Source organism: Ornithorhynchus anatinus, chromosome 5 (assembly GCF_004115215.2).
Source record: "Ornithorhynchus anatinus isolate Pmale09 chromosome 5, mOrnAna1.pri.v4, whole genome shotgun sequence".
Classification (NCBI taxonomy): Eukaryota; Metazoa; Chordata; class Mammalia; order Monotremata; family Ornithorhynchidae; genus Ornithorhynchus; species Ornithorhynchus anatinus.
Genome location: NC_041732.1, coordinates 59808045 through 59830998, shown reverse-complemented (window position 1 = coordinate 59830998; position 22954 = coordinate 59808045). Strand labels below are relative to the sequence as shown.

General features: G+C 57.0%; 1 protein-coding gene across 1 annotated transcript in view; it reads right to left on the bottom strand.

The window, feature by feature from the left end:
* Nucleotides 1-22954, bottom strand: part of UBR4 (ubiquitin protein ligase E3 component n-recognin 4) — a gene marked incomplete at its 5' end in the record, with an annotated part of 148943 nt that overhangs the window by 37930 nt on the left and 88059 nt on the right. The window contains 17 exon segments of the mRNA XM_029064851.2: nt 549-676; nt 846-930; nt 1476-1566; nt 3053-3396; nt 3891-4019; nt 4580-4705; nt 5809-5947; nt 6928-7167; nt 9818-10011; nt 10347-10434; nt 12621-12706; nt 13357-13501; nt 16667-16835; nt 17702-17944; nt 20044-20122; nt 20852-21079; nt 22678-22827. Coding sequence (XP_028920684.2) covers nt 549-676; nt 846-930; nt 1476-1566; nt 3053-3396; nt 3891-4019; nt 4580-4705; nt 5809-5947; nt 6928-7167; nt 9818-10011; nt 10347-10434; nt 12621-12706; nt 13357-13501; nt 16667-16835; nt 17702-17944; nt 20044-20122; nt 20852-21079; nt 22678-22827 — 2664 coding nt within the window.

The following is a 22954-nucleotide window of genomic DNA, read 5'->3' as shown; positions in this document are numbered from 1 at the left end:
AAGCAGCGTGGCTCAGTGGCAAGAGCCCGGGCCTGGGAGTCGGAGGTCGTGGGTTCGAATCCCGGCTCTGCCGCCTGTCAGCCGCGTGTCTGTGGACAAGTCACTTCACTTCTCTGTGCCTCAATTACCTCATCTGTCAAATGGGGACTGAGACTGTGCGCCTCAGGTGGGACCACCTGATTACCCTGTGTCTACCCCCAGAGCTTAGAACAGTGCTCTGCACGTAGTAAGCGCTTGACGGATACCAACATTATTATTAGTAAGTGCTTAACAGATAATAAAAAAACCCCCCAAACCCCACGGGGCAGATCGGCCCGAGTCTTCGGAAGCTCAGTGCAAACCGGGCTGAACGGCTGCAGTCAATTCCTGAAAATGTTCTTTTACCACACCGCTGGGGAGAGTGATGCCGAGGCAAGAGCGCAAAAATTAAAAGAAGGACGGGGGCGGGACAGAGAGAGAGAGAGAGAGAGAATCGGTGAGAGCCAAGAGGCGGGAGCACGGGTTAGCCCTGATCATCCCAGCCAGTTCTCGGAGGACGCGCTCTGCACCTTGTTTCTCTTGCTGGTGGGCGAAGGCGGCTTGATCAGCTTCTGTAGAATTCGCAGGCACATGAGGGTGATGTTCTCAACAACCACAGGAGTTTTTATGTTCACGGCCATTAGGAAAAGGCTGAGGGCTGGTGGGGAGGAGGAGAGAGAGAAAGACCGGGATTAATAGGGTACAGAGAGTTTCCGAGCTAACGGTGGTCCCCCGAGGTGCCCGAGAGTCTGACAGTCGGCCTCCTCTTCCGGGCCCGGAGTTCCTCCCCTACCGGGAGCCCAGCCCGGTCCCGCCCCAGAACTCACCGCAACGCAGCCTCAGTTCCCAGCAGCTGTCCTCCTTGGAGATGGAGTCGGTCAGGAGCAGCATCTCGTACTGGAGGCTGCTGGCCTGGAACATCAACGGGAGACCCGGGCTGGAGTCGGAGGCCACGGGGAGGAGGGGTGGCTCCTCTCGCCTCTCAATCTCCGCGCGGCTTTGCGGGGAAAAGATCTGGCCTCCAGTCCCCAGGCAGTCGATGGTATTTATTGAGCGCTTGCTGTGTGCGGAGTGTTGTACTAAGCGCCTGGGAGAGTACACTGTAACTATAGAGCAGACACATTCTCTGCCCACGGTGAGCTTATAGCCAGAGGACTGTAGTCCAAGCCAAGTCCAGGCCTCCGCCATGCCAGAGCGGCCCCGAATCGCCTGGGTTGCAGCCTCCGGGTTAAAAGGAGGCTCCGGCGGGGCCGGGGTACGTGGCCGAGGTTTGCGCCCCCCGGTGCGTACCAGCCGCTACGGGCCTCCTCCTCCCCGGCACCTGAGACACCGACACACGGACGCCGGAGAGTGGGGAAGGAGTAAGCCGGGCCCGGCCGGAGGTGAGGCCGCAGGGAATGGGGAGAGCCCTGGTTGGGAAGAGGAGAGGAAAACGGGGAGAACACGCGGCTGCTCACCAAATCGGGGTTCGCCCAGTGGCCCTTCAGAGCCGCGGAGACCTTGCCGATGATCAGGTCGTTCATTTTCTGGGTGGCTTCAGGATTGTCCCTGAAACCGGATGGAATCAGAGAGGCGTCACGCCCACCGGGTCCTTCCGCCAACCCGTCTCAACCGACTCAAACCCCAGAAGCCCCCGTCTTGAGACGCTTCGCCGCCGCGGACCGAGTCTCCGGTCGGAGAGGCCTCGGTCCCGCGGCTTAAGGATCGAGGACCCGGCCGGACTCCGGCGCCGGGTGCCGTGGCCGTTCGCGCTCTCTCGGGCCTGCCGGTCGTATTCCCCCTGGGGCGATGAGTGCGAGCGCCGCGGTACTCCCGGTCTGGGAAGGGATCCCACCCGGAAGCTTCTCGCCACCACCTCGCTGGTTTGGGCAGGGGTCGCAGCCAGCCACCTGGCCTGGTGAGAATCGGTTGCTCCGGAGTTCCCAAGGGCACTCGGCCACGTAAGGGAAGGTGGTGGCCCTGGACGGGGCCTTCCTTACACAGACAGCGCTTGATCACATCACCGACTAGGTTCTCACCGACGTCACGCTGCCGACTCCACTAAGAGCAGGTGGAGCGCGCTCCCCCGTCTCCAGTCTACCCCTGGCTTTAGTTCTCTCGCTCCTCATCTTCCCCTCTAGACCGCAGGTTCACTGTGGGCGGGGAATACGTTGTCTTCCACCTCTGCCGTACTGTACTCTCGCAAGTGCTCCGCACCCAAGTGCCGAATAAATAGGATTAATCGATTCCCCTCAAATTCTCCTCCTCACCCTCTTGGCCCTTCCACTCCAGCCAGCTACACCCTCTGTTCGACCCCCGACTGATTCGTCATCCATCTTCTTCCTACCTTCTGCGCCTCTCTCAAGACCTACGTCTCTTGGGAGGCTTCCTTGGGATCATCTCAGCAGAAGTCAGAGAGGGAACGGGCACCGGGACAACGAATGAGACCGCTGGGTTTTGATCCATTCTCCCTGAGGTCTCCCACCTCTCACTTCAATCGGTGGCATTTCTGTACTAAGCGCTTGGGAGAGTGCAACTCAGAGTCGGTGGACACGCTCCCCGCCCACGCCGAGCGTATTTCTATCCTTCCCCTTACCTGAGCCCCGCCCATCCATCCGCTCTAGCTTAAATCTGCCGGGAATACAGGCTAAAATGTGTGCTTTCCCTGGCGCCCGGGACAAGGCGATCCCCTTCTCCACAATCCCCAAACCCGGCAGCAGCCAAACGCCCGGCACCCACTGGGAAGCAGCCTGGTCTAGTGGACAGAGCACGGGCCTGGGAGTCGGAAGGCCCTGGGTTCAAATCCCGGCTCTGCCACTTATCAGCTGTGTGACTTCGGCCGAGTCACTTCACTTCTTTGGGCTTCAGTTCCCTCCTCTGTAAAACGGCGATTAGGACCGTGAGCCCGAAGTGGGACAGGGACCGTGTCCTACCTGATTAGCCTGTGTCTACCCCACCGCTTAGAGCAGTGCCTGTCACGCAGAAAGCACTTAAAACACCATCATCATCAGCGTCGTCATTGTCATCGTTATCATTATTACGATCACGTCCTGACCTGGTGAGAAGGCACATGAGTTGGCGGACCTCCTCCCTCATGGCGGCCGCCCCCCGGCGCAGGTTGTAGTCGAAGAGCTCCCGGATGAGCCCCTGGGAGACGAGGATGTGCCGCAGGGCCGGGTTGGTGGCCAGGGCCCGGAGCAGGGTGATGCAGTGCTCCGTGACGGCCGAGGCGCAGCCGTAGCACTTGGTGGAGGAGGTGTGGCCGCAGCCCAGGACGGACAGGGCCCGGTACTGGCTCGCCGTGAAGGTGGGCTGCACCGTGGTCCGCGACGACTTGGTAGCTGCCTCTCTCTGCTGGAGGTCATACTCCAACAGTTCCTTCCGGGAGGCAAACACTTTCTACCGCCCGCAGGGAACGGGCCGGGGGGAGGGAGAAAGGGAGGAGAGGAGGAGAAGCGGAGTCAAGAGGTGCGAAACCAGCAACAGGGGTATCCTCTTGTCAGCCGATCCACTTGCAACAGAGGAGAGGTCCTCCACCATATTTAATGCTCTCCAGTCTTCTCCCCTCCAAAACCTCAAGGCGCTTTAAGGAATACTCAACGCCCATTTTACAGACCAGTTCCCCGGCGTCGCGCCACCTCTATCGACCGAAAAGACCAGTTCCCCACTCTCGCCGAACCCCACGGGAGGGGCAGGCCCTCCGACCCCGGGCAGGTGACGGGCAGCATCGCAGACATCTATGGCAAAGCATTTCCTTGGACTCTACGGGCCTGCGCTCGCCGATGAGGGCGCCTGGGCGGTCTGCCAGGAGGCCCCACTCTCTGCTTAAATGGATGTCACTCCAAGACGCCCAAATCCCTGCTCCCCAAGAGAAGCTCTCCCCCTGCCCACACCTGGATGATCTTCGACAGCTCGTCGAAAGAGTTCTTGCAGTCGCCACAGTACTCCTGGGCCAGCTGGAGGATGTAGCGGTTCACGCTGGCTGAGGTGGAGCTGATGCCCCCGGCATTTCCAGCGTCATCCTGAAACACAGATGGTCGGAGCGGGGCGGGGAGAGAGAAGAGTGGGGAGGGGGAGAGAGAAGGATCTCCACTGAGGCCTCACGGACCCTCAGTCGGCCACTTTAGCGCTCGGCTCCATTCCCAGTGTGAACGGGCAAAGACGGGACAGGTTTTCGGGCTCCCACGCGCCCCCAGGAGCGGCAGAGCTTGACGCCGGCAGGCGGCCGCCCTGGGGAAGGCCGTGCCCGCTCATTGCAGGCAGGCTAGGCAGGAGGGGAAGGGTGAGCCCACCCTCTAACGGGGTACGGCTCTTGCGGCAGGAGAGGAGGGACCAAAGGGAAGGAAACAGTCGACCGTCACACGGGGTTTCGGGGAACGTGCTTCCCTGGGGCTCGACGGGAGCTGCCCGGGCAAGACCGTGAGTAAACGGGGACGCGCGGTCTGGAAAGAGCCCAGGTTTAATCTCCGCGCTAAGCCAAATGCAGAGGCAGAAATCCTTCCAGGCTCAGGTCTGTGCCTAGATACGGTCTGAACCCGCCCCTCCCCCCCCCCCCCCTCCCTCTCCCGCTCCCCAGCGTTACCTGGGGCTTTTCGGGAGCGGCCTCGTTCACTTTGCACAGCAGGTTCTCCAGCTGGGGCCGGTGTCCCATCAGCTGATGATACACTCGGTCGGCCTTGTCCAGCAGCGTGTTGATGTTAGTCACGGCCTAAATCAAGGAGGCGGCCCGGGAGGTTACGTTAGAGGCGGCGCCCCGCTCTCTGCGGGGGGGGGGGGGGGGGGCGGGGGGGGGCGGGGGGGCCGACTGAAAGAAGCCTGGCTTGAGAATCGAGACGCCTACGTTTGAATCCCAGCTCTCCCACCGGCCCACCGTGTGACTCTGGCCCAGTCCCATGAACCCCTCCGGGCTTCAATTCCCTCACCTATAAAAATGGGGGCAGGGGCTGGGCCGAAGCGAGGGTGACGATGGCATCTGTTAGGCGATTACTAGGTGTAAAGCACTGATCTTAGCGCTGGGGAAGATACGAGGTAATCAGGTTGTCCCACGTGGGGCTCCGGGTCTTACTCCCCATTTTACAAGATGAGGGAACCGAGGCACAGAGAAGCTAAGTGGCTTGCCCAAAGTCACAGAGCAGACAGGTGGCGGAGCCGGGATCAGAACCCATGTCCTCTGACTCCCAAGCCTGTGCTCTTTCCACTCTTTCCGCTGAGCCACGCTGCTTCTCTAAAGCACACCATCTGGTATCTACTCTAGTGCTCTGCACGGAGCAAGCGCTCAATAAATGCCCCAGTTAGGGCTAGGCACTGCCTTTTGATTCCAGTAGGCACCGAATCATTAGCTACCTCCATATATATAGATTTCATCTCCCTTACCTGGGCAGTGCATTAGGTGAGGGTCTCTGGGGCTCTACATTCCAGGCCAAAGTTGGCCACCGATCGGCGGGGAGACCAAGACCCAGCCAATTCCCCACCCCTCCCCGTCCCGGCCACACACCGCAGAGGGTGCTCCTTAGCGGACAGATGCGGGACGGTACCGGATCTCGACCTTTTCAAATCTAGGGTTATAAGCCCGCGGAGACGTTCCAGCCACGTCGCTGAAGCGACCCCCGGGAACCTCGGGGGGGCCGTTCCCCTGACTTATTTCTTTCCTCCCAAGTTTAGTCAGGGCAACTGCTCCCCGGCACTGGTCCTAGCCGCTGAGTGCCGACTGGCGGGGGAAACCCCCGGCAAACAGCGAGACTCTCTCCCCGTCCCAACCAGGGGAAAGGGCCCGCGGTGACCGAAGCTCGGGTGAAGGGAGCCGGGCCTCACCTTCTTCCGATCCTCTTCGTTCTCGATGGGATCCACGGCACAACAGGGCTTGGCGTACAGCATGAAGTCAAAGCGGGCGTATTTACAGAAGCCACAGGCGTTGCACAGGAATGGATCCTTTTCGTCGTAGTTGATCGACCTGGTGTGAGCAAGGGGTCATTGGGTGAGATAAAAACCATAGGGGAAGGGACCAGATCCGACTTAAATCAGCCTCCCGGCACCCAGGGGACACCTGTGAAAGAAGAACACTCGGGTGGCCAGGAAGGAAGGTCATAAACAGGCCAATCCCAGACACACAACTAGGCGAAATGAACCTCTTTCATTTTAGCTCCGCCCCACGGCCCTAACCGTACGTACGGGCCACGGTCTGAGTGGGGCCTTTAGAGTGGTGCCATCCGGCAGAAAGGAACGAGCTCTGCTTCCTCTGGATCCCCACAAATCCCACCCCGACTAGCTTGGGCGCCGCCTGGATTCCTCCGCACCTCGGCTTTCTGACCCCAGCCCGCCGGGTTGCCGAACCGAGCAGCGGCTGCTCTTGCTTCGTTTCACCGAAGGGCCGTCAGCCTGCGGAACCGTGGGTCACGGGGACGGCAGCGGGAACCACCTCGGTCTCTCCCTCCCGCCTTTCACGACGCGCTATCCCCGGCTGATCACGGACTCGCTTCTGACCCCCTGCCGGGTTGCAAATTTAGGTTTCCGGGTCTAGCACGAGCTTACTTCGACGTCTGATGCACGGAGCTGGCAAAACCAACCACCGCTCTCCCCTCCCGTCTCCCCACCTCTTCCTCAGTCATTCATATGAGCGGGAACCTGCAGGGTCAAAGCTGGCTTCTTTTGCGGGTAAGAACGGAGCTATTTTCAATTCTAAACTGAAAGGATCCAGGGTCAATTTACGGAGCTTTGGCTAAGACCGTGTATTGGGTCCCAGACACAGCACCTTCATCTGCCCTCACGGGAGTCTCCTCCCCGGCACTACACCTCCATCGGAAGGTATTTCGGTGAGGGTCCTCTGGGGTTCCCGATGCGAGATCGAGAGCCGGCCTGGAGAAGCGGGGGACGGGGTCCTTCCGACACGAGGGGCCGTGAAACCGGGGTCCTCCCCGGGGCCGGGCCGCTCACCTGCACTTGTGGCACTGGTAGACATTCTCCCCACAGTTGCCGCACACGCCGGGGTTGGCGGGCACGGAGGCACTGCAGCGCGGGCACTGCAGGGTCTCTGTGGAGGCTTGGTAATTTTCATAGAAGTCGGCAAATTCAATCATGAGGTTGGAGGCCACGATAGGCAGGGGTAAGTCTATCTTCACTTCCGTCTGGCCGGGGGTCAGCTGCACCTTCTTGGCTTTGTGCCAGCGGGCGGGCCTGAGGAAGCCAAAAGCGCGGTTACCCGGAGCGGTTCTTTTCCATCCCAGCTGAAGTAACCCTCCAAATAATAATGATGGCATTTGTTAAGCGCTTACTATGTGCCAGGCACTGTTCTAAGCGCTGGGGGGGATACAAGGTGATCAGGTTGTCCCAGTTGGAGCTCACAGTCTTAATCCCTATTTGACAGATTTGACAGATGAGGTAACTGAGGCCCAGAGAAGTAGAGTGACTTGCCCAAAATCACACAGCCGACAAGCGGCAGAGCTGGGATTAGAACCCATGACCTCTGACTCCCAAGCCCGGGCTCCTTCCACTGAGCCACGCCGAAGTCTCCTTGGTCTGCCCGTTAATTTCCATCTGACTCCGTGTGGTTTAACAAGTTTTGATCTGGAGTCCAACTCAACCGCACCGACCAAGCTTTGTGAGTTTGGGCAAGCCACCCACTGCACCTCAGGTAACCCTACTGGGTCTCGACCTTTTTTTTTTTTTTTTTTCAGACGGTCTCTGTTAAGCGCTTACTATGTGACGGGCACTGTACTAAACACTGGGGTGGATACAAGGAAATCAGATTGGACACAGTCCACTTCCCTCATGGGGCTTACAACGGTCTTGACCCCCCCATTTTACAGATGAGGTAACTGAGGCACACAGAAGTTTAACGATCTGCCCAAGATCCCACAGCAGGCAGGTGGCGGAGCCTAGATTGGAACTCAGGTCTCCGACACCCAAGCCCGCGCTCTTTCCATTAGGCCACGCTCCTTCTTTTTTAACCCGTGAAAGACTTGGGGAAAGTAAAGGTACAACACGAAGTCTAGGGAGCATTAAGCTTCAACCTCTAACACCCAGAACACCGTGCGGACCCAGTAAAGATTTCCGCAGCGAGGCCCCGATTTTCCCGAGGTTCTCTCGTGACCCCCCCCCCCCCCCCGAGGGTCGTATAGCAGAGTTGTTAGACACAGTACTTGCCCACAAGGACCTTACAGTCGACCCACCTCTAGACGGTAAGCTCACCGCGGGCAAGGAACGGGTCTGCTAATTCTGTTGCTCTCCCAAGCCCCTCGTGCAGTGGTCTGCACGTGGTAAGTACTCAATAAATGCGACCGACTAAAGGGAACCTCAAGAAGATTCAGCTTCCGAGAACTCTGTTCCCAGGAACTGCCCCTGGCTGGCAGATGAGGCACGTATTTTGTTCAGACGGGCCGAGCGCCATCAATACTCCCAAGCTTAAAATAAATAAAAATAAACTGTGGTATTTGTTACGCGCTTTACTAGGTGCAAAGCACTGTTCTAAGCGCTGGGGGATACGAGGTGATCAGGTTGTCCCACGTGGGGCTCACGGTTTTAATCCCCATTTGACAGATGAGGTAACGGGCACAGAGAAGTGAAGCGACTCGCCCAAGGTCACACAACTGACCAGCGGCGGAGCCGGGACTAGAACCCGCGCCCTGTGACTCCCAAGCCCGCGCTCTTTCCACCGAGCCACGCTGCTTCTCTGGCTTCCAAGTTTAACCATGGCTCCCACTCCCACACCCCCCCCGCATCGCCCTTCCAACTTGAATTTGTACCCTGCATTCCGGCCTCCCCCAGCACTTAGGCACTTTTCCCTAATTTACCTACTTATAAGCTAGGGCAGGGAATGTGTCTGTTTTATACTGTACTCACCCAAGCGCTTAGTACAGTGCTCTGCACCCAGTAAGCGCTCAATGAATACGACTGACCGATGGGCTCTTCAAGCCGAACGCGATGGCAGGTCCCATTCTAAAAGACGCGTTCAGCTCGTCGCGGTTCATACTGTACAACCCACGATCTGGGGGCCGGGCTAGGACGGGGAGGGGAGAGAGGAGGAGGGGGCAGCGGTTACATCTATTCAACGCAGCGGCTGCCGACGACGTCAGTGAGCGAGAGGGGAGTATCCGTGTGGCCGGGGGAGGGATTCCTGGCGGAGAAACTACCATGAGGATGTTTCCTGCTACGGGGGAGTTGGGAATCTGCACGGGTGACGATGAAGCAAGCTGTCAGGTCGCATCCAGTCTCCTCCATAGTCTATCGGCGGGGTCTCGCCCTGCCCCTCCCTAAGCCCGACCCGGATAGTCCGGTTACCGTCGGAATAAAGAAATTCAAAACCCGGCCAGGAACGTGGCTGGCTGGTTCTTCTTGCGGGACTGGGAATTCCTGGAAAATTGGGCCTCCCCAAAGTCAGCACGAGGATCCTGCAGCTTCCAGACTCTGGGGAAGGTGACTTTCTGAAGGGGAAGGGCATTTCCATTTCCAGGACTACGGCAACAAAGGTGAAGCAGCGTGGACTAATGGCCAGAGCACGGACCTGGGAGTCGGAAGGACCTGGGTTCTAGTCCTGACTCCGCCCCTTGTCTGCTGTGTAACCTTGGGGGAGTCCCTTCGCTTCTCCGGACCCGTAAGATGGGGATTAAGAACGAGAGCCCCGTGTGGGACAGGGACCGTGTCCTATGAGTACCACGTGCCCGGCAGAGACCGAGTCCTTAACCATTAAAAAAGAGACGAGAAAATGGTCCGAGGAGGTACGAGTGTTTGGGGGAAAGCAGTTCTTCCCCACTCAGGGAATCGCAGCGGGTACCGCGACCCGGGCCTTAAGACCGCCATTTCCCTCGCCCAGTGTAAGAGCCCGTACTTGTTCTTCAGCTCCACGATGGCTTGCACGGTCCGATTGTTGTAGTAGAGGTTGACGGTCCGCACCATCTTGGTCCGTTTCAGGTCTCCGATCTTCACGGTCACTTTGCTGACGGTGTGACTCCCGATCAGCTTCACTACCTGCTGGGTGGTGGTGTAGCGGGTGTCCACCTTGATGGAAGACAACTTGATGTACTGGAAAATAATAAATACGAAACCAGCATGAGGATAATAATGTGGTATCTGTTCGCTTACCTGTAAAATGGGAATTAAATGCGCGAGCCCCACGGGGGACGGGGACGCAGTCCACCCTGGTCTGCTGGCGTCTACTCCAGCGTTTAGAACAGCGCTTAACCCGCTTAACTTGTATCTACTCCATGCCTCGCACAAAAGAGCAGCAGCAGCAGCTCCAGCGGTTAGTACAGTGCCTGGCATACAGTAGGTGCTTAACGAATATCACGATCATCATCATATTATTAGTTAATTCTTAATAATAAGCTCGTAGCCTCCATCAGAACCCTGTGACTTACACAGAACGGCACTTCTGGGTTGTTGCAGACCAAGCAGGGGTCGCTCTCCAGGTAATAGCCATCAAACTCCACCAGGCCAGACAGGGTGCTGGGGGGGGGGGGGGGGGGAAAAATACATATCAGGTCGTAATAGGTGAAGAAATCTGCTTTTTTCGAGCCACGGGAAAGCTTCCTGCAAGTTGTCACCACGGCTTAAAACCGTATCTCCTCCAAGAGGCCTTCAAATCAGTTAACAGCATTTATTAATAATTATAATTGTGGTATCTGTTCGGCACTTACTATGTGCCGAGCACCGTTCTAAGCCCTGAGGTAAATACAAGGTAATCAGGTCGTCCCACGTGGGGCTCGCGGTCTCGATCCCCGTTTTATGGACGAGGTAACCGAGGCACAGGGGAGGTGAAGTGACTTGCCCAAGGCCACACAGCGTCAAGTGGTGGAGCTGGGATTAGAAGCCAGGCCCTCTGAGACCCAGGTCTGTGCTCTTTCCACTAGGCCACACTGCTTCTCTGTTATTTATTATTTGTATTGCTTGAGCACTTACTGGGGGCAGAGGACTATTAAGCGCTTGGGGGGGGTGTAATATAACAAACTTGGTAGACATTCCCCGCTCAAAATGGGCTCACAGTCTAGAGGGGGAGCAAGCCTTCCCTGATTAAGCCTTCGTTTCTTTACTCGTCTCCCCTTCTGTGTCGCCTAACCACTCGGGTGGAAGCAGCGTGGCGCAGTGGAAAGGGCCCGGGTTTGGGAGCCGGAGGTCATGGGTTCGAATCCCGCGCTGCCACTTGTCAGCTGTGTGACTGTGGGCGACTCACTTCACTGCTCCGTGCCTCAGTGACCTCATCTGTAAAATGGGGATGGAGACTGTGAGCCTCACATGGGACAACCTCCTGTCTCTGTCGCCGATCTGTACATTCCAAGCGCCTAGTACAGTGCTCTGCACATAGTAACTGCTCAATAAATACTATTGAATGAATGAATGACAACCTGATTGCCCTATATCTACCCCAGCGCTTAGAACAGTGCTCTGCACATAGTAAGTGCTGAACAAATACCAACATTATCATTATTACCCCTTACTTTGACACTCACCCGATCCCCAGCGCTTACAATAATAATAATGGTATTTGCTAAGCGCCTCTAATAATAATAATGGTATTTGTTAAGCGCTTACTATGTGCAAACCAACTGCTCTAAGCGCTATGGGATACAAGGTGATCAGGTTGCCCCAGGGGCTCACAGTCTCAGCCCCCATTTTACAGAAGAGGTAACTGAGGCCCAGAGAAGTGAAGTGACTTGCCCGAAGTCACACAAAAGCTGACAAGTGGCGGAGCCGGGATTAGAACCCACGACCTCTGACTCCCGAGCCCGGGCTCTTTCCCATGAGCCACGCTGCTTCTCTTATGTCCACATCCTAGTACTCTGCTTCCTGTAATTCACTTTAACGCCTGTCACCCCTCTGGACTGTAAGCTCCTTGCGGGCTGGGATCAAACCTATCAGCTCTATGTGTTGTATTCTCCCCGGTGCTCACTACAGTGCTCTGCTTATGGTAAGCGCTCAATCAGTCAGTCAACTGATGAACTGACCGACTGCCTAGTTCATCAATCGCCCATCCTTATCCCCACCCCAACCTCGGGCACAAAGGGGTTGGAAGAAGGGAGTTGTCCTTAGATGGCAGTGAAGTCCCAGGAAAGAACTCACAGATCCATCATCAGAATTCAACAACTGAAGGACAAAAGCCACTGAGAAAGAAGGAGGGAGGTACGTGGAATCTCCTCTTCTCTCCCACATCACACATCAGAGCCCTATTTCCTTCCAGACATGGCTGCACAAGCACACGCTTTTTTACTGCTTACCAGCCCTCCTCACCTATATAATATCATAATATTATAATACATACAGTATTACGACGGCGGTATGAAATCCATCTGGGAATCGTACGCTGACGGACGGAGAGCCACACAGGGTGTCTCTCGCAGACCTCCTCAAATTCCCACTTTGACCCACGACCACCTCCAGATTAGACCACAAGCTCCTTGAGGGCAGAGACCATACTTTCTGTTGCCGACTTGTATATTCCAAGCGCTCAGTACAGTGCTCTGCACATAGTAAGTGCTCAATAAATACTGCTGAATGAATGAATACTTTCTCCAACCAGTTTCCCAATTCCGTGAGAACCGCCCCAGGAACAGGGTTGTCTGGAGGCATTCAAATGCTCGACTGAATGGAGCCAGGCTTTTCTGAAGATGAGGAAGGAGGCAGGGAAAAAAACTTACTTGTAAATGTTGGAATTGGGATGGTTGGTGAGGATGTGGTTTTGGGTTCGGAGAATCTCCACTGCCTTCTGGGAATATTCCTTTAACTGGAATGAAAATAACTGAAGGTTAAAAAAAAAAAAAAAAAAAAAAAGACCGAGAGGCCAAATGACCATTTCTGCCTCCCATTTTAAGACCGGGGTGTTGGTTTCCCAAGGGACTTCCAATTCACTGAGTCTTCCGATCCTGTCGCCCCAACTTATCCCACTGATTCCATCCACTTAAAAGCTCCCAAGGTTTGGGGGAAAGATATACTCGACAGCTACGGAGACATTTTCAGATTTGGGGCAATAAAGCAATTCCGGCTCAGGTCAGGAAGCCAGAGAACGGATATCTTTATCCGCCTCCTCACTCTTAAAGACGGTATATTCGTTAGTTACGTCTACAGTCTTCCCTAACAGAATGTACGCTCCTTAAGGGAGGGAATCACATCTTTTATTCCTTTTGCCGGTTCCCCCAAAGGCCTTTTGCAATATTTCCAGCCTGGGAGGACCTCAGTGAATCCTTCCGTTATCGTGTCCACAAGCTCTACCGATGACCGCGCCGTATACACCCTGTGGGAGTTTAGTAAACCTTCACCAAGAAACCCAAGGTCTCTTTCAGAGTTAGCCACAACCTACTTAACTGAGGAAGGGAAATATACGGAGAAAATAGGAGGGTGGCCGGTGAACCTTCCCCACCTTCTCCACAAAGTTACCTTCTTCTCCGTCTGGGGGGTTTTCAGGGAGAAGTAACCCAGGAGATCCACAAACTGCGCAGCCTTCCGGCCGTAAGCTGGGAGTTCCGGCCAGATGGACCACATCAGGTCCAACAGGAGCTCCTGTTGAGACTTGTTGGAGTTCCTGCAGGCAAATGACAGCACGGGTTACTGGGGTGCAGGAGGGACTGAGGCCCTTTCGCTGTAAACAGCTCCGCGGCAAGCTAGGTAGAACCACGGGTGAGCTGGGAGCGGTCTCCATTTGTTCAGACCTCTTAGCGATTGATCCCCAAAGAGATAAATCATGGGGTCTTCTCCCGACCTGCGAAACCTTAGCAAGAATTCCCACGTGCCGGGAAGCCTGCCGCTCTTCCCAAACGGCAGCCTGTTCCCGTCAGCCAGTAACGAAAACATCCACGTGTGCTCTTGGTACTCGAAGATGACACCACTGATGGGGAAGTTCACCTCTGGGTTATTAGAGGGCCCCAAAAGCCAACAGAGGACCCGGGACCCACCCGGATTATCCCCTGTTATACTGTCACGGTCGTCGTTTACAATGTCTACCAAAGTGAATTAAAATGAAGATGGGGTCAAAGTTGTAACAACTGTGTCCACAGAGTCTAGGGTGTCGCTCGGTGACCAGGTCTGGCCTGTACCTCCCTAGAGAACCGAGACTCAAAATTACACGTCCCTTTGGAAGGAAGAGCCAAGGAGCAGTCTTCTGCCTCCGTAATATCTGGTCGGGGCTCAGAAGGAAAGACATCCAGGGTAGAGACCACACCTCAACCAACGTTTTCGGAGCCCCAGGCCCACCGAAGGTCCAGCCCGAACTGGGCAGGGGTCGGGGTCAGAACCGGCACTGTTGTCCATATGACCCGCACGTGCTCCTGTACGGATGCCCCACGGGCTTCTAGAACGTAAAAGACACGGGCGGCCTAGTGGCGAGCACCGCCTATACGCAGATGCTCTCGGACACCAAAGCGGGGCAGCACAGAGAATATGGAATTTGAATTAGACGGGGCTGGGTCAACTTCCACTACAGCTGAAACCCAATCAGTTCCGGAGCCTCTGTGGCCTCCCTTCAGCACTCCCGGGCTAGGGTATGTCAGGGCCAGGGGGACGTCCTCAGGCGCTAATACTCCAGAAACAAACCCAATGCCACGCAGAAAGTTGCCCAGGCCTCGCTAGTGGCGAGTGAGTGGAGGAGGAAAGATAGGAGCTCACCTAATTATTGGTTACGGGACTCGCTAAGGACTTAACTATGCGACAAGCCCAGCTCTAAGCGCTGGGATAGATACGAGTGAATTTATCATTATGGTATTAAGTGCTTACTATACGCCGGAGGTAAGCACAAGATAATCAGGTCGGATACTCTATCCCACACCCGGGGCCCGCTGTCTAAGTAGGAGGTAGAACGGGTACTGCATCCCCAACTGACGGATGAGGAGACGGAGGCACAGAGGTTAAGTGACTTGCCCGAAATCACACGGCAATCAAGTACCAGAGTCGGGATCAGAACCCAGGTCGGCTGACTTCCAGGCCCGGGATCTTCCCTCGAAGCTCCAGTGCTTCTCGGCGCTTTGGTATTAACTCACGGACTCCCCTCATCCTACCAGCCCTCACGTGCTTATCTAACAACCCTCGCTTCCCTGTGCTCGTAATTCATCTCCGTGCCTGAATCCCCTACTAGACTGGGTAACCTCCTCGAGGGCGTGGCTCCTGGCTACTATTTTCTACTGCATTTAGCACAGTGCTCTGCACAGAGGAAGAATAAATATCACCGACTGACCGACACGCTTGCACCTTAGTGGTTTCATACGTGTGACCGTCCACGGGTGAGCACTCGTGTACAACAGCCCCACAGCCTTTACACCCATTTGTAATTTTATTTATTTATATACCGTCTCCCCTCTAGACCGTAAGCTCCTTCTGGGCAGGGAGTGCGTCTGCTATACTGTTGCGGTGTACGCTCTCAAGCGCTTCGCACAGTGCTCGGCACACGGTAAGTGCTCAATAAATACAACCGACGGACTGACGTGAGGGAGGCCTAGGGCCCTTCAGGTTTGGCCCGGACTCATTTCTGATCGTAGACCAGACTCGGGCCTCCCGAGCCAAGGGGCTGCTTGAGTTGGGTCCAGGGAGGGCCGGGTCCAATCAGCCCAGAGGTTTTGAGCTGCCTCATCCATGTGCCGGTAGTAATTTTAATTTTTAAGAGCTTACCGGGGGGGGGGGGGGGCAGAATACTCTACTATGTCCCGGGAGATAATCCACAGGTGGGAATTAAACCTGATCCCTGACATTCCGGGGGCTCACAGTCTAACCGGTCCCCCTCTGACAGATGAGAAAACTGAGGCCCCGAGAGGTCAGGACACTCACGAGAAGCAGCGTGGCTCAGCGGCGAGAGCGCGGGCCTGGGAGTCAGGGGTCATGGGTTCGAATTAATAAAAATGTCGGTACCCGTTAAGCGCTCACTCTGTGCCGAGCACTGTTCTAAGCGCTGGGGTAGACGCAGGGGAATCAGGTCGTCCCCCGTGGGGCTCACAGTCTTCATCCCCATTTTACAGATGAGGGAACTGAGGCACCGAGAAGTGAAGTGACTTGCCCAAAGTCCCACAGCTGACAGGCGGCCGGGGCCGAGATTCGAACCCATGACCCCTGACCCCAAAGCCCGTGCTCTTTCCGCTGAGCCACGCTTCGAATTCCGGCTCCGCCACTTGTCAGCTGTGTGACCGTGGGCGAGTCACTTCACTTCTCTGGGCCTCAGTTCCCTCACGCTGTCAAATGGGGATGAAGACTGCGAGCCTCACGTGGGACAACCCCGACGACCCCGTATCTCCCCCAGCGCCTAGAACGGCGCTCTGCACGCAGTAAGCGCTTAACAGATACCGACATTATCATCATCATCCAAGGTCGCCCGGCAACCTGGAACCAGAAGCCGCGTCTCCTGACTCCCGGGTCTGTATTCTAGGCCGGGCTGCCTCCCGCTCAAAGCCGGACGCGATCTGGGTGACAGGGTGGCCGGCTGGATTAGATCAGAAAGCCCCCGTTGTTTCGGGCCGGGGGGGGCGGGGGGGGAATCTAACTATTTGCACGAGCGGTGCCGGAAGCCCCAACACTGACGAGTACGGGGTCTGACAACCGCGAAGGACGGCGGGCGCTCGGCGCAGCCGGGAGCCAAGTCGGGGGGAGGGTCGCTCAGAGCTGTTATCGTCCACCCCTCGGGGGGACCGTCCGAGCGACACGGAGCTGTCATCATCCACCCCACCCCCCCCCCCCCCCCCCCCCCCCCGGAGACTGCAGCCAGCCCCACCTGTAGATGTGCAGGGCTAAGCAGTGGGCTTGCCAGCGGACAGAAGAGGAGTTGGACTCCAGAAGGAAGCAGCGCAGGAACTGGATGAGAGTCTCCTTGTCGGCAAATTTGTTCAGCTGATTCACCAGGGCCGTGCACAGCTGGTCCTCCTGACTCCCGGAGCTCTCGCCTAAAGAGCGGCAGTTCGGGAAGGTTAGGAAAAGAGAGGCCGGGGGGGGGGGGGGGGGAGGGCGGCGGCCGCGTCCCTCTACGGAATTTCGGGATCAAATTCCACTGCAGCCTCTCGCTTTCAAGGGACCCTACGCCTCTTCGGCAGCTCGGCCAGAGGTCTCGCGGCACTTGGATCTGTACCCGCCCTCGGCCCCACCGCATTTATCACGGGCGCATCCGTTCGGTCCTGCTTACTGAGCGCTCACTGTGCGCAGAGCGCCGTACTGAGCGCTCGGAATGGACGATTGGGCAAACAGATGGAGACGCTCCCTGCCCAACGACGGACTCCCGGTCTAAACGGGGGGAGACAGACATCAAAACGTCAGGCAATCTGTAACTCCTTTTCCGTTTCCGTCTCCCCTTCTGTGCCGTAAGCTTCTTGTGGGCGGGGCTCCTCGGCGCATTGCGCTCTCCCAGGCGCTCAGTACGGTGCTCTGCCCACAGTGGGCGCTCAGGAGATACCACCGATTGGGGGACAGTGGGCCGGCCAGGGGAACCCAGCAGACGGCACGTGAGCGGGGTTTCCCAAGTCGCCACGTCGTTAACAGTTCAAGTGTGAACCTCGGGGGCGGCGGGGAGGGGGCCTGGTGAGGAAATCCTACGTCATCCGAGGGTCACCTCCGGGATCCAAAGGGCGACGCGGCGAGCTGCCGAAATAGCGGGGGGGAGGAGGGGGATGTTGGCAGCGTAGGTGACGCCCCCAGAACAGCACGAGGCAGAGAGACCTCGGGTGACCAGGACCGGAGGTCCTGACGTTGGGCTTGACGCCGCCCTCCCCCATCGCCCCCCCCCAACCTCTGAACAACGGGGCGAACGGGAGCTCACTCTCTTTCTCTTTTTCCTTCTCTTCCTTTTTGCTCTTCTTGGTGGACGACTTGCTCTGCGCTGCCGGCTGTCCCGAGCCGGAGGCCCCCGGGCCGGAGGAGGAAGAGGAGCCGGACGGGCCGGAGGAGGAGGCCGCGGAGAGCACTTTGCTGCCGCACAGGGCACAGGACAGCAGTTGCAGCAGCACGGGGGACACCCCCTCATCCACCAGAAAGCTGACTTGGAGGAGGAAATACAGGACTGCTGCGGAGGGGAGAGAAGGCGGGTTCGCGTCTGGGTCGAATGCCGCAACCTAACTAGCGTCCGGGCAGCAGTGTGCCGCAGCTCCGGACTGGGCACCTAAAATAGTCACGAGCGCTTTGAACGGAAAACCAGGCAAACCCTAAAAATAATGATGTTGGTATCTGTTAAGCGCCTACCATGTGCCGAGCACTGTTCCGAGCGCTGGGGTAGACACGGGGGAATCGGGCTGGCCCACGTGGGGCTCCCGGTCTTAATCCCCATTTTACAGATGAGCTGTCTGAGGCACGGAGAAGCGAAGAGACTCGCCCACAGTCACACAGCCGACGAGTGGCAGAGCTGGGATTCGAACTCATGACCTCTGACTCCAGAGCCCGTGCTCTTTCCACCGAGCCACGCCGCTTCGGAAATCCCAGTGTGGGAACGACTATTTAGCGGACCTAGAGCTGTTTCGAGTCCCGGCGCGGGAATTTTATTTTTATGAAATGTCTATTCTAAATGTTAATTGTTTTCTGAAAATTGGCACCCCGCCCCCCACCCCCCCCACCCCCAGCCTTTAGACTGTAAGCTCTTCAAGAAACGAGCGGCAACTATTTTAGACCGTATACAAAAGAAAAACCCCGTAAATGACAATGATGATATTTCTTGGGAGTTTACTACCTGCCAAGTACCACACTAAGTGGCTCAGTGGAAAGAGCACGGGCTTTGGAGTCAGGGCTCACGAGTTCGAATCCCAGCTCTGCCACTCGTCGGCTGTGTGACTGTGGGCGAGTCACTTAACTTCTCGGTGCCTCAGTTCCCTCAACTGTAAAATGGGGATTAAGACCGTGAGCCCCACGGGGGACGACCTGATTCCCCTGTGTCTACCCCAGCGCTTAGAACGGTGCTCGGCACATAGTAAGCGCTTAACAAATACCAACATTATTATTATTATTATTATTACTAAGCACTGGGACTGAAATAAGTCATTCAGGTTGGACACAGTTCCTTTCCCACAAGGGGCTCAATCTAAGCAGAGGAGTAGGATTCAATCCCCATTTTATAAGGTGAGGGAACTAAGGCACAGAGAAGTGACTTTCCCAGGGTCACAGAGTAGCCTGTGGGGAAGTGGCGGAGCCGGGATTAGAACCCGGGTCCTCTGACTCCCAGGCCTGTGCTCTTTCCCGCTAGGCCACGCTGCTTGCTAACGGTGACGCTGGTAACAAAAGCTGTGGGAACGACCTTGGCCAGCTCCCGCAGTGTCAGGGTCTGCCAGGGCCCCAGACCTCCCCTCTGTCCTCCAGCCGCATCACCGGCAATCGGAGCTGTACCCTTGGGGTCCTTAGTATAATAACGATAATAATTACGGTACCCGTCAAGCGCCTGCTACATGCCAAGCGCCGTTCTAAACACTGGGGTGGATACCAGTCAATCAGGTTGGGCACCGCCCCTGTCCCATATGGGGCTCACAGTCTCAATCCCCATTTCACAGATGGGGTAACCGAAGCCCAGAGAATAATAATAATTAGGGTACATGTTAAGCGCTTACCACGTGCCGGGCACCGTACTAAGCTCTGGGATGGATACAGCAGATCTGGTCGGACACAGTCCCTGGCCCATGTGGAGCTCACAGTCTCAATCCCCGTTTCATAGATGAGGTAACCGAGGCCCGGAGAAGTGAAGCGACCGGCCCAAGGGGACACGGCAGACATGTGGCGGAGCTGGGATTGGAACCCAGGACCTTCTGACTCCAGGGCTTGTGCCCTATCCTCTAAGCCACCCCAAACTCAGCCCGACAGCCCTTCCGGACATCTTCGTAACTGACCCTGTGTCCATCTCCTCCTCCGGACCGTAAACCCTAGAGCCGGGAACGCGTCCGCCGACGCTATTCAATCGTACTCTCCCAAGCGCTTAACACAACGCTCGGCCCACGGTGAGCACTCAATAAATCACGTGATCGACTGACCGACCTCGGCTGGTCTCCGCCACCAGAAATCAACCCTCCCTGGAGTCGGTCCAGAGGAATTCAATACCGTACAGACGGCAACCCCGCCCTCGCGACCTCCCCCTTGTACTTCCGGTGAGCCGGACCCCTCAGGCCGGGGGGTGGAGAGACTACTTACAATCATCCTTGATGCAGAACTTTTGCCAGTTGATGGTGCGCTGGGTGGCGATCTCCGCACAGGCCTTCAGGTGCTCCATCTAAAGCACGAAACAGGGAGTCGGCCAAGCCACCCGAAGTCCAGACCCTGACCGCTCGAGAAGAGAGAGCGGAAGCCCCCTGGGGACGGGGTCTGTATCCCAGACGACCTCACCGATACGGCAATTTACACCACACGAAGGGAACCCGAAGTCGGCGACGGAGAGTCTCCCGCGAGAGGCCGGGATTAAGCTCTTATCCCTTCCCGTATTCACGGCCCATCCTGACCCCTCTCCAAGCTATATTAGGCGCAGTCGCACATTTCATCTTACTGAACCGCTGCTCGGCCCACCTTCTCTCCTCTCCTCAATAGCCCCCGCTGGCTTCCCGGGCTTCTCCGTAACAAGACAAAAAACCTCCGGACAGACAAAAAAAGGCTCCGAGGCTCCCCGCCGTCCGGCCCCGCCTTTCCTTCCTGCTCTCTTCACCCGCTGCCGTCTTCACTTCTCGCAGGGCAATCTTCTAGCCGGATCTCTCCATTCTCCGGTCTCCGACCTTCCGCTCACACTGTTCTCCCCGGTCTTGAACTCCCTCCCCCGTCAGAGGGGCCACGGCCCTCTCGGCGGCCAAAGCCCTCCCAAAACCCCATCTCCCCCTCTAGACTGTAAGCTCGTTGCGGGCGGGAAACTCGGAAACCGACTCTGCTGTAGGGTACGCCCGCAGGCGCTCGGCACACAGTGGAGCGCTCAGTGAAGACCCCCGGGTCGACGCATCGAGCCGGCTCCTCTTACCAGGCTGATGAGCGTGTCGTACTGCAAGGCGGACCCCGAGCTGGCGGTCACCACGCTGGCCCGCAGGAAGATGCCCTGCTCCTCCAGCAGCTTTTTGATCCCGCGCACGTGGGAGTCCAAGGTGTGGAGATCGCGGAGCTGGCGGTACTTCTCCTTGGAGCCGCAGATGAAGAGCAGGAGTTTGCGGACTTGGCGGCGAACGAACGGAGTCTGCTGAATCATTAGATACTGGAGAAAGAGAGGCCGGTCGGCAGGGGAGATGCGGATCGCGGCCCCCGAGTCGAAGCCACAGCATCCCCGGCGCCATCGGGGGCTTTCCCATTTCCACTCGCTGGCCTCCCAATCCTCAACGTATTAGCCTTCCCGAGCTCAGGTGGGAACCAGGGGAGAGGTACCTGCAGCCCCACTCATGTCCCTTGCTTCCTAGTGACCCCGGGGGACTGAACCGGCGGGAAGAATCTTGGGGGAAGAGAGACACGAGAATAACTGCCTCGACGACAGAGCCGGGGAGAGAGCTCCCCCACACTTGATCGCCGAAGCCAGCCTAGCAACGCCACTGAAAACGGCCACTTCTGGCTGGGGAAGTACTTCCTTTCTCGGGTTATTCTGTCCAGGAAGCACCTCGACTGGTTCCGCGAAAAGAGCGTTAAAGGAAACAAAGTCCCGGGGCCCAAAGGAAATAATGCAAAACGGCTGATGCTTTCCCGTGGTCCAAAGAAATGGACGAAAGACAATACACTGAACACGGTACGAAACGGGGTGGGGACATAATACACGGACATGATCCGTAAGCCACGTTTAAGTACGTCCTGGATAATACGACTCTGAATGTGGGTACCTGTTAAGCGCTTACTATGTGCCGAGCACCGTTCTAAGCGCTGAGGGAGACGGGGGGGGGGGATCAGGCTGTCCCACGTGGGGCTCACAGTCTTAATCCCCATTTTACAGATGAGGTAACTGAGGCACCGAGAAGTGAAGTGACTCGCCCAAAGTCACACAGCTGACAAGTGGCCGATCCGGGATTCGAACCCATGACCTCCGACTCCAAAGCCCGTGCTCTTCCCACCGAGCCACGCTGCTTACGATACTTTCAGAGTGTTGTCTTCTGCGACCCATTCGGCCAAAAGGCACCTCCCGCGGATACACCGAAGATCCCTCTTTAGCTAACGCTAGCGTGAAGTGGTCTCAAATTATCCGGTTCAAGTCAGCCAGGACCTTCGGGGGGGCTGAGGAACGACTGTAATCTTTTTTTCTTTCTTTTTTAAACGGCAGTCGTTAAGTGCTCACTCCGCGCCAGGCACCGCGCCGGGGGCGACTCAACCTGATGAGATCGGACACGGTCCGTACCCCACGTGGGCTTCCCAGTCGATCCCCATTTTACAGATGAGGGAACTGAGGCCCAAAGAAATAACTTGCCCAAGGTCACCCGGCAGACAAGTGGCGGAGCCGGGATCGGAACCCGGGTCCTCCGACTCCCAGGCCCGTGCCCTGCCCACTCGGCCCCGCCGCTTCCCTCGTAAATGTCAGGCAGTAAATGCCAGAAGTCACCTAGAAGTGAGGGACCACTGTAAGCCCCGGCACTCAAATAGACCGAGGCGGGAGGGTGTGCGTGTGGGGGAGGTAGGTGGCTTTAGTCGATCTGAATCTTGCCGGCTACGAATCCCAACGGGAAGGTTCGAAACGGCGAGTCCGTCCGCTGGCGAAGGTTCACCTGTATTCCCTTAGGGACTCTGGAGAGCCAGAGCCAACCCTGGCCAGGACCGGCGGGAGCAACAGGTCCCCCGAGACGGTCCGACAGAACGAGGCCCCTCGCCGCTCCCGCTTACCTCTGACAGGAAGTAGAACCAAGAGTGGTCGAAGACGGGGGGCGGGATTCGAGAGTTGGTGTCGGCGATCTTCTTGATTTGGTAGGGAAGGCGCAACACCATCTCCGTCAGGAGCTGAGTGTAGGCTTCGAACACGTCGGCAGCGTGGCCCTGAAAGGAGAGAACGTGCACGGGAGACAGGTGGGACCCCGATTCCGTGGTCCGCAGCGACTGGAGAGGACGCCGGCTCAGTGTTTGCTAGGCAAGCTCATGCTAAACACGAAGCCATCCCAAGCCG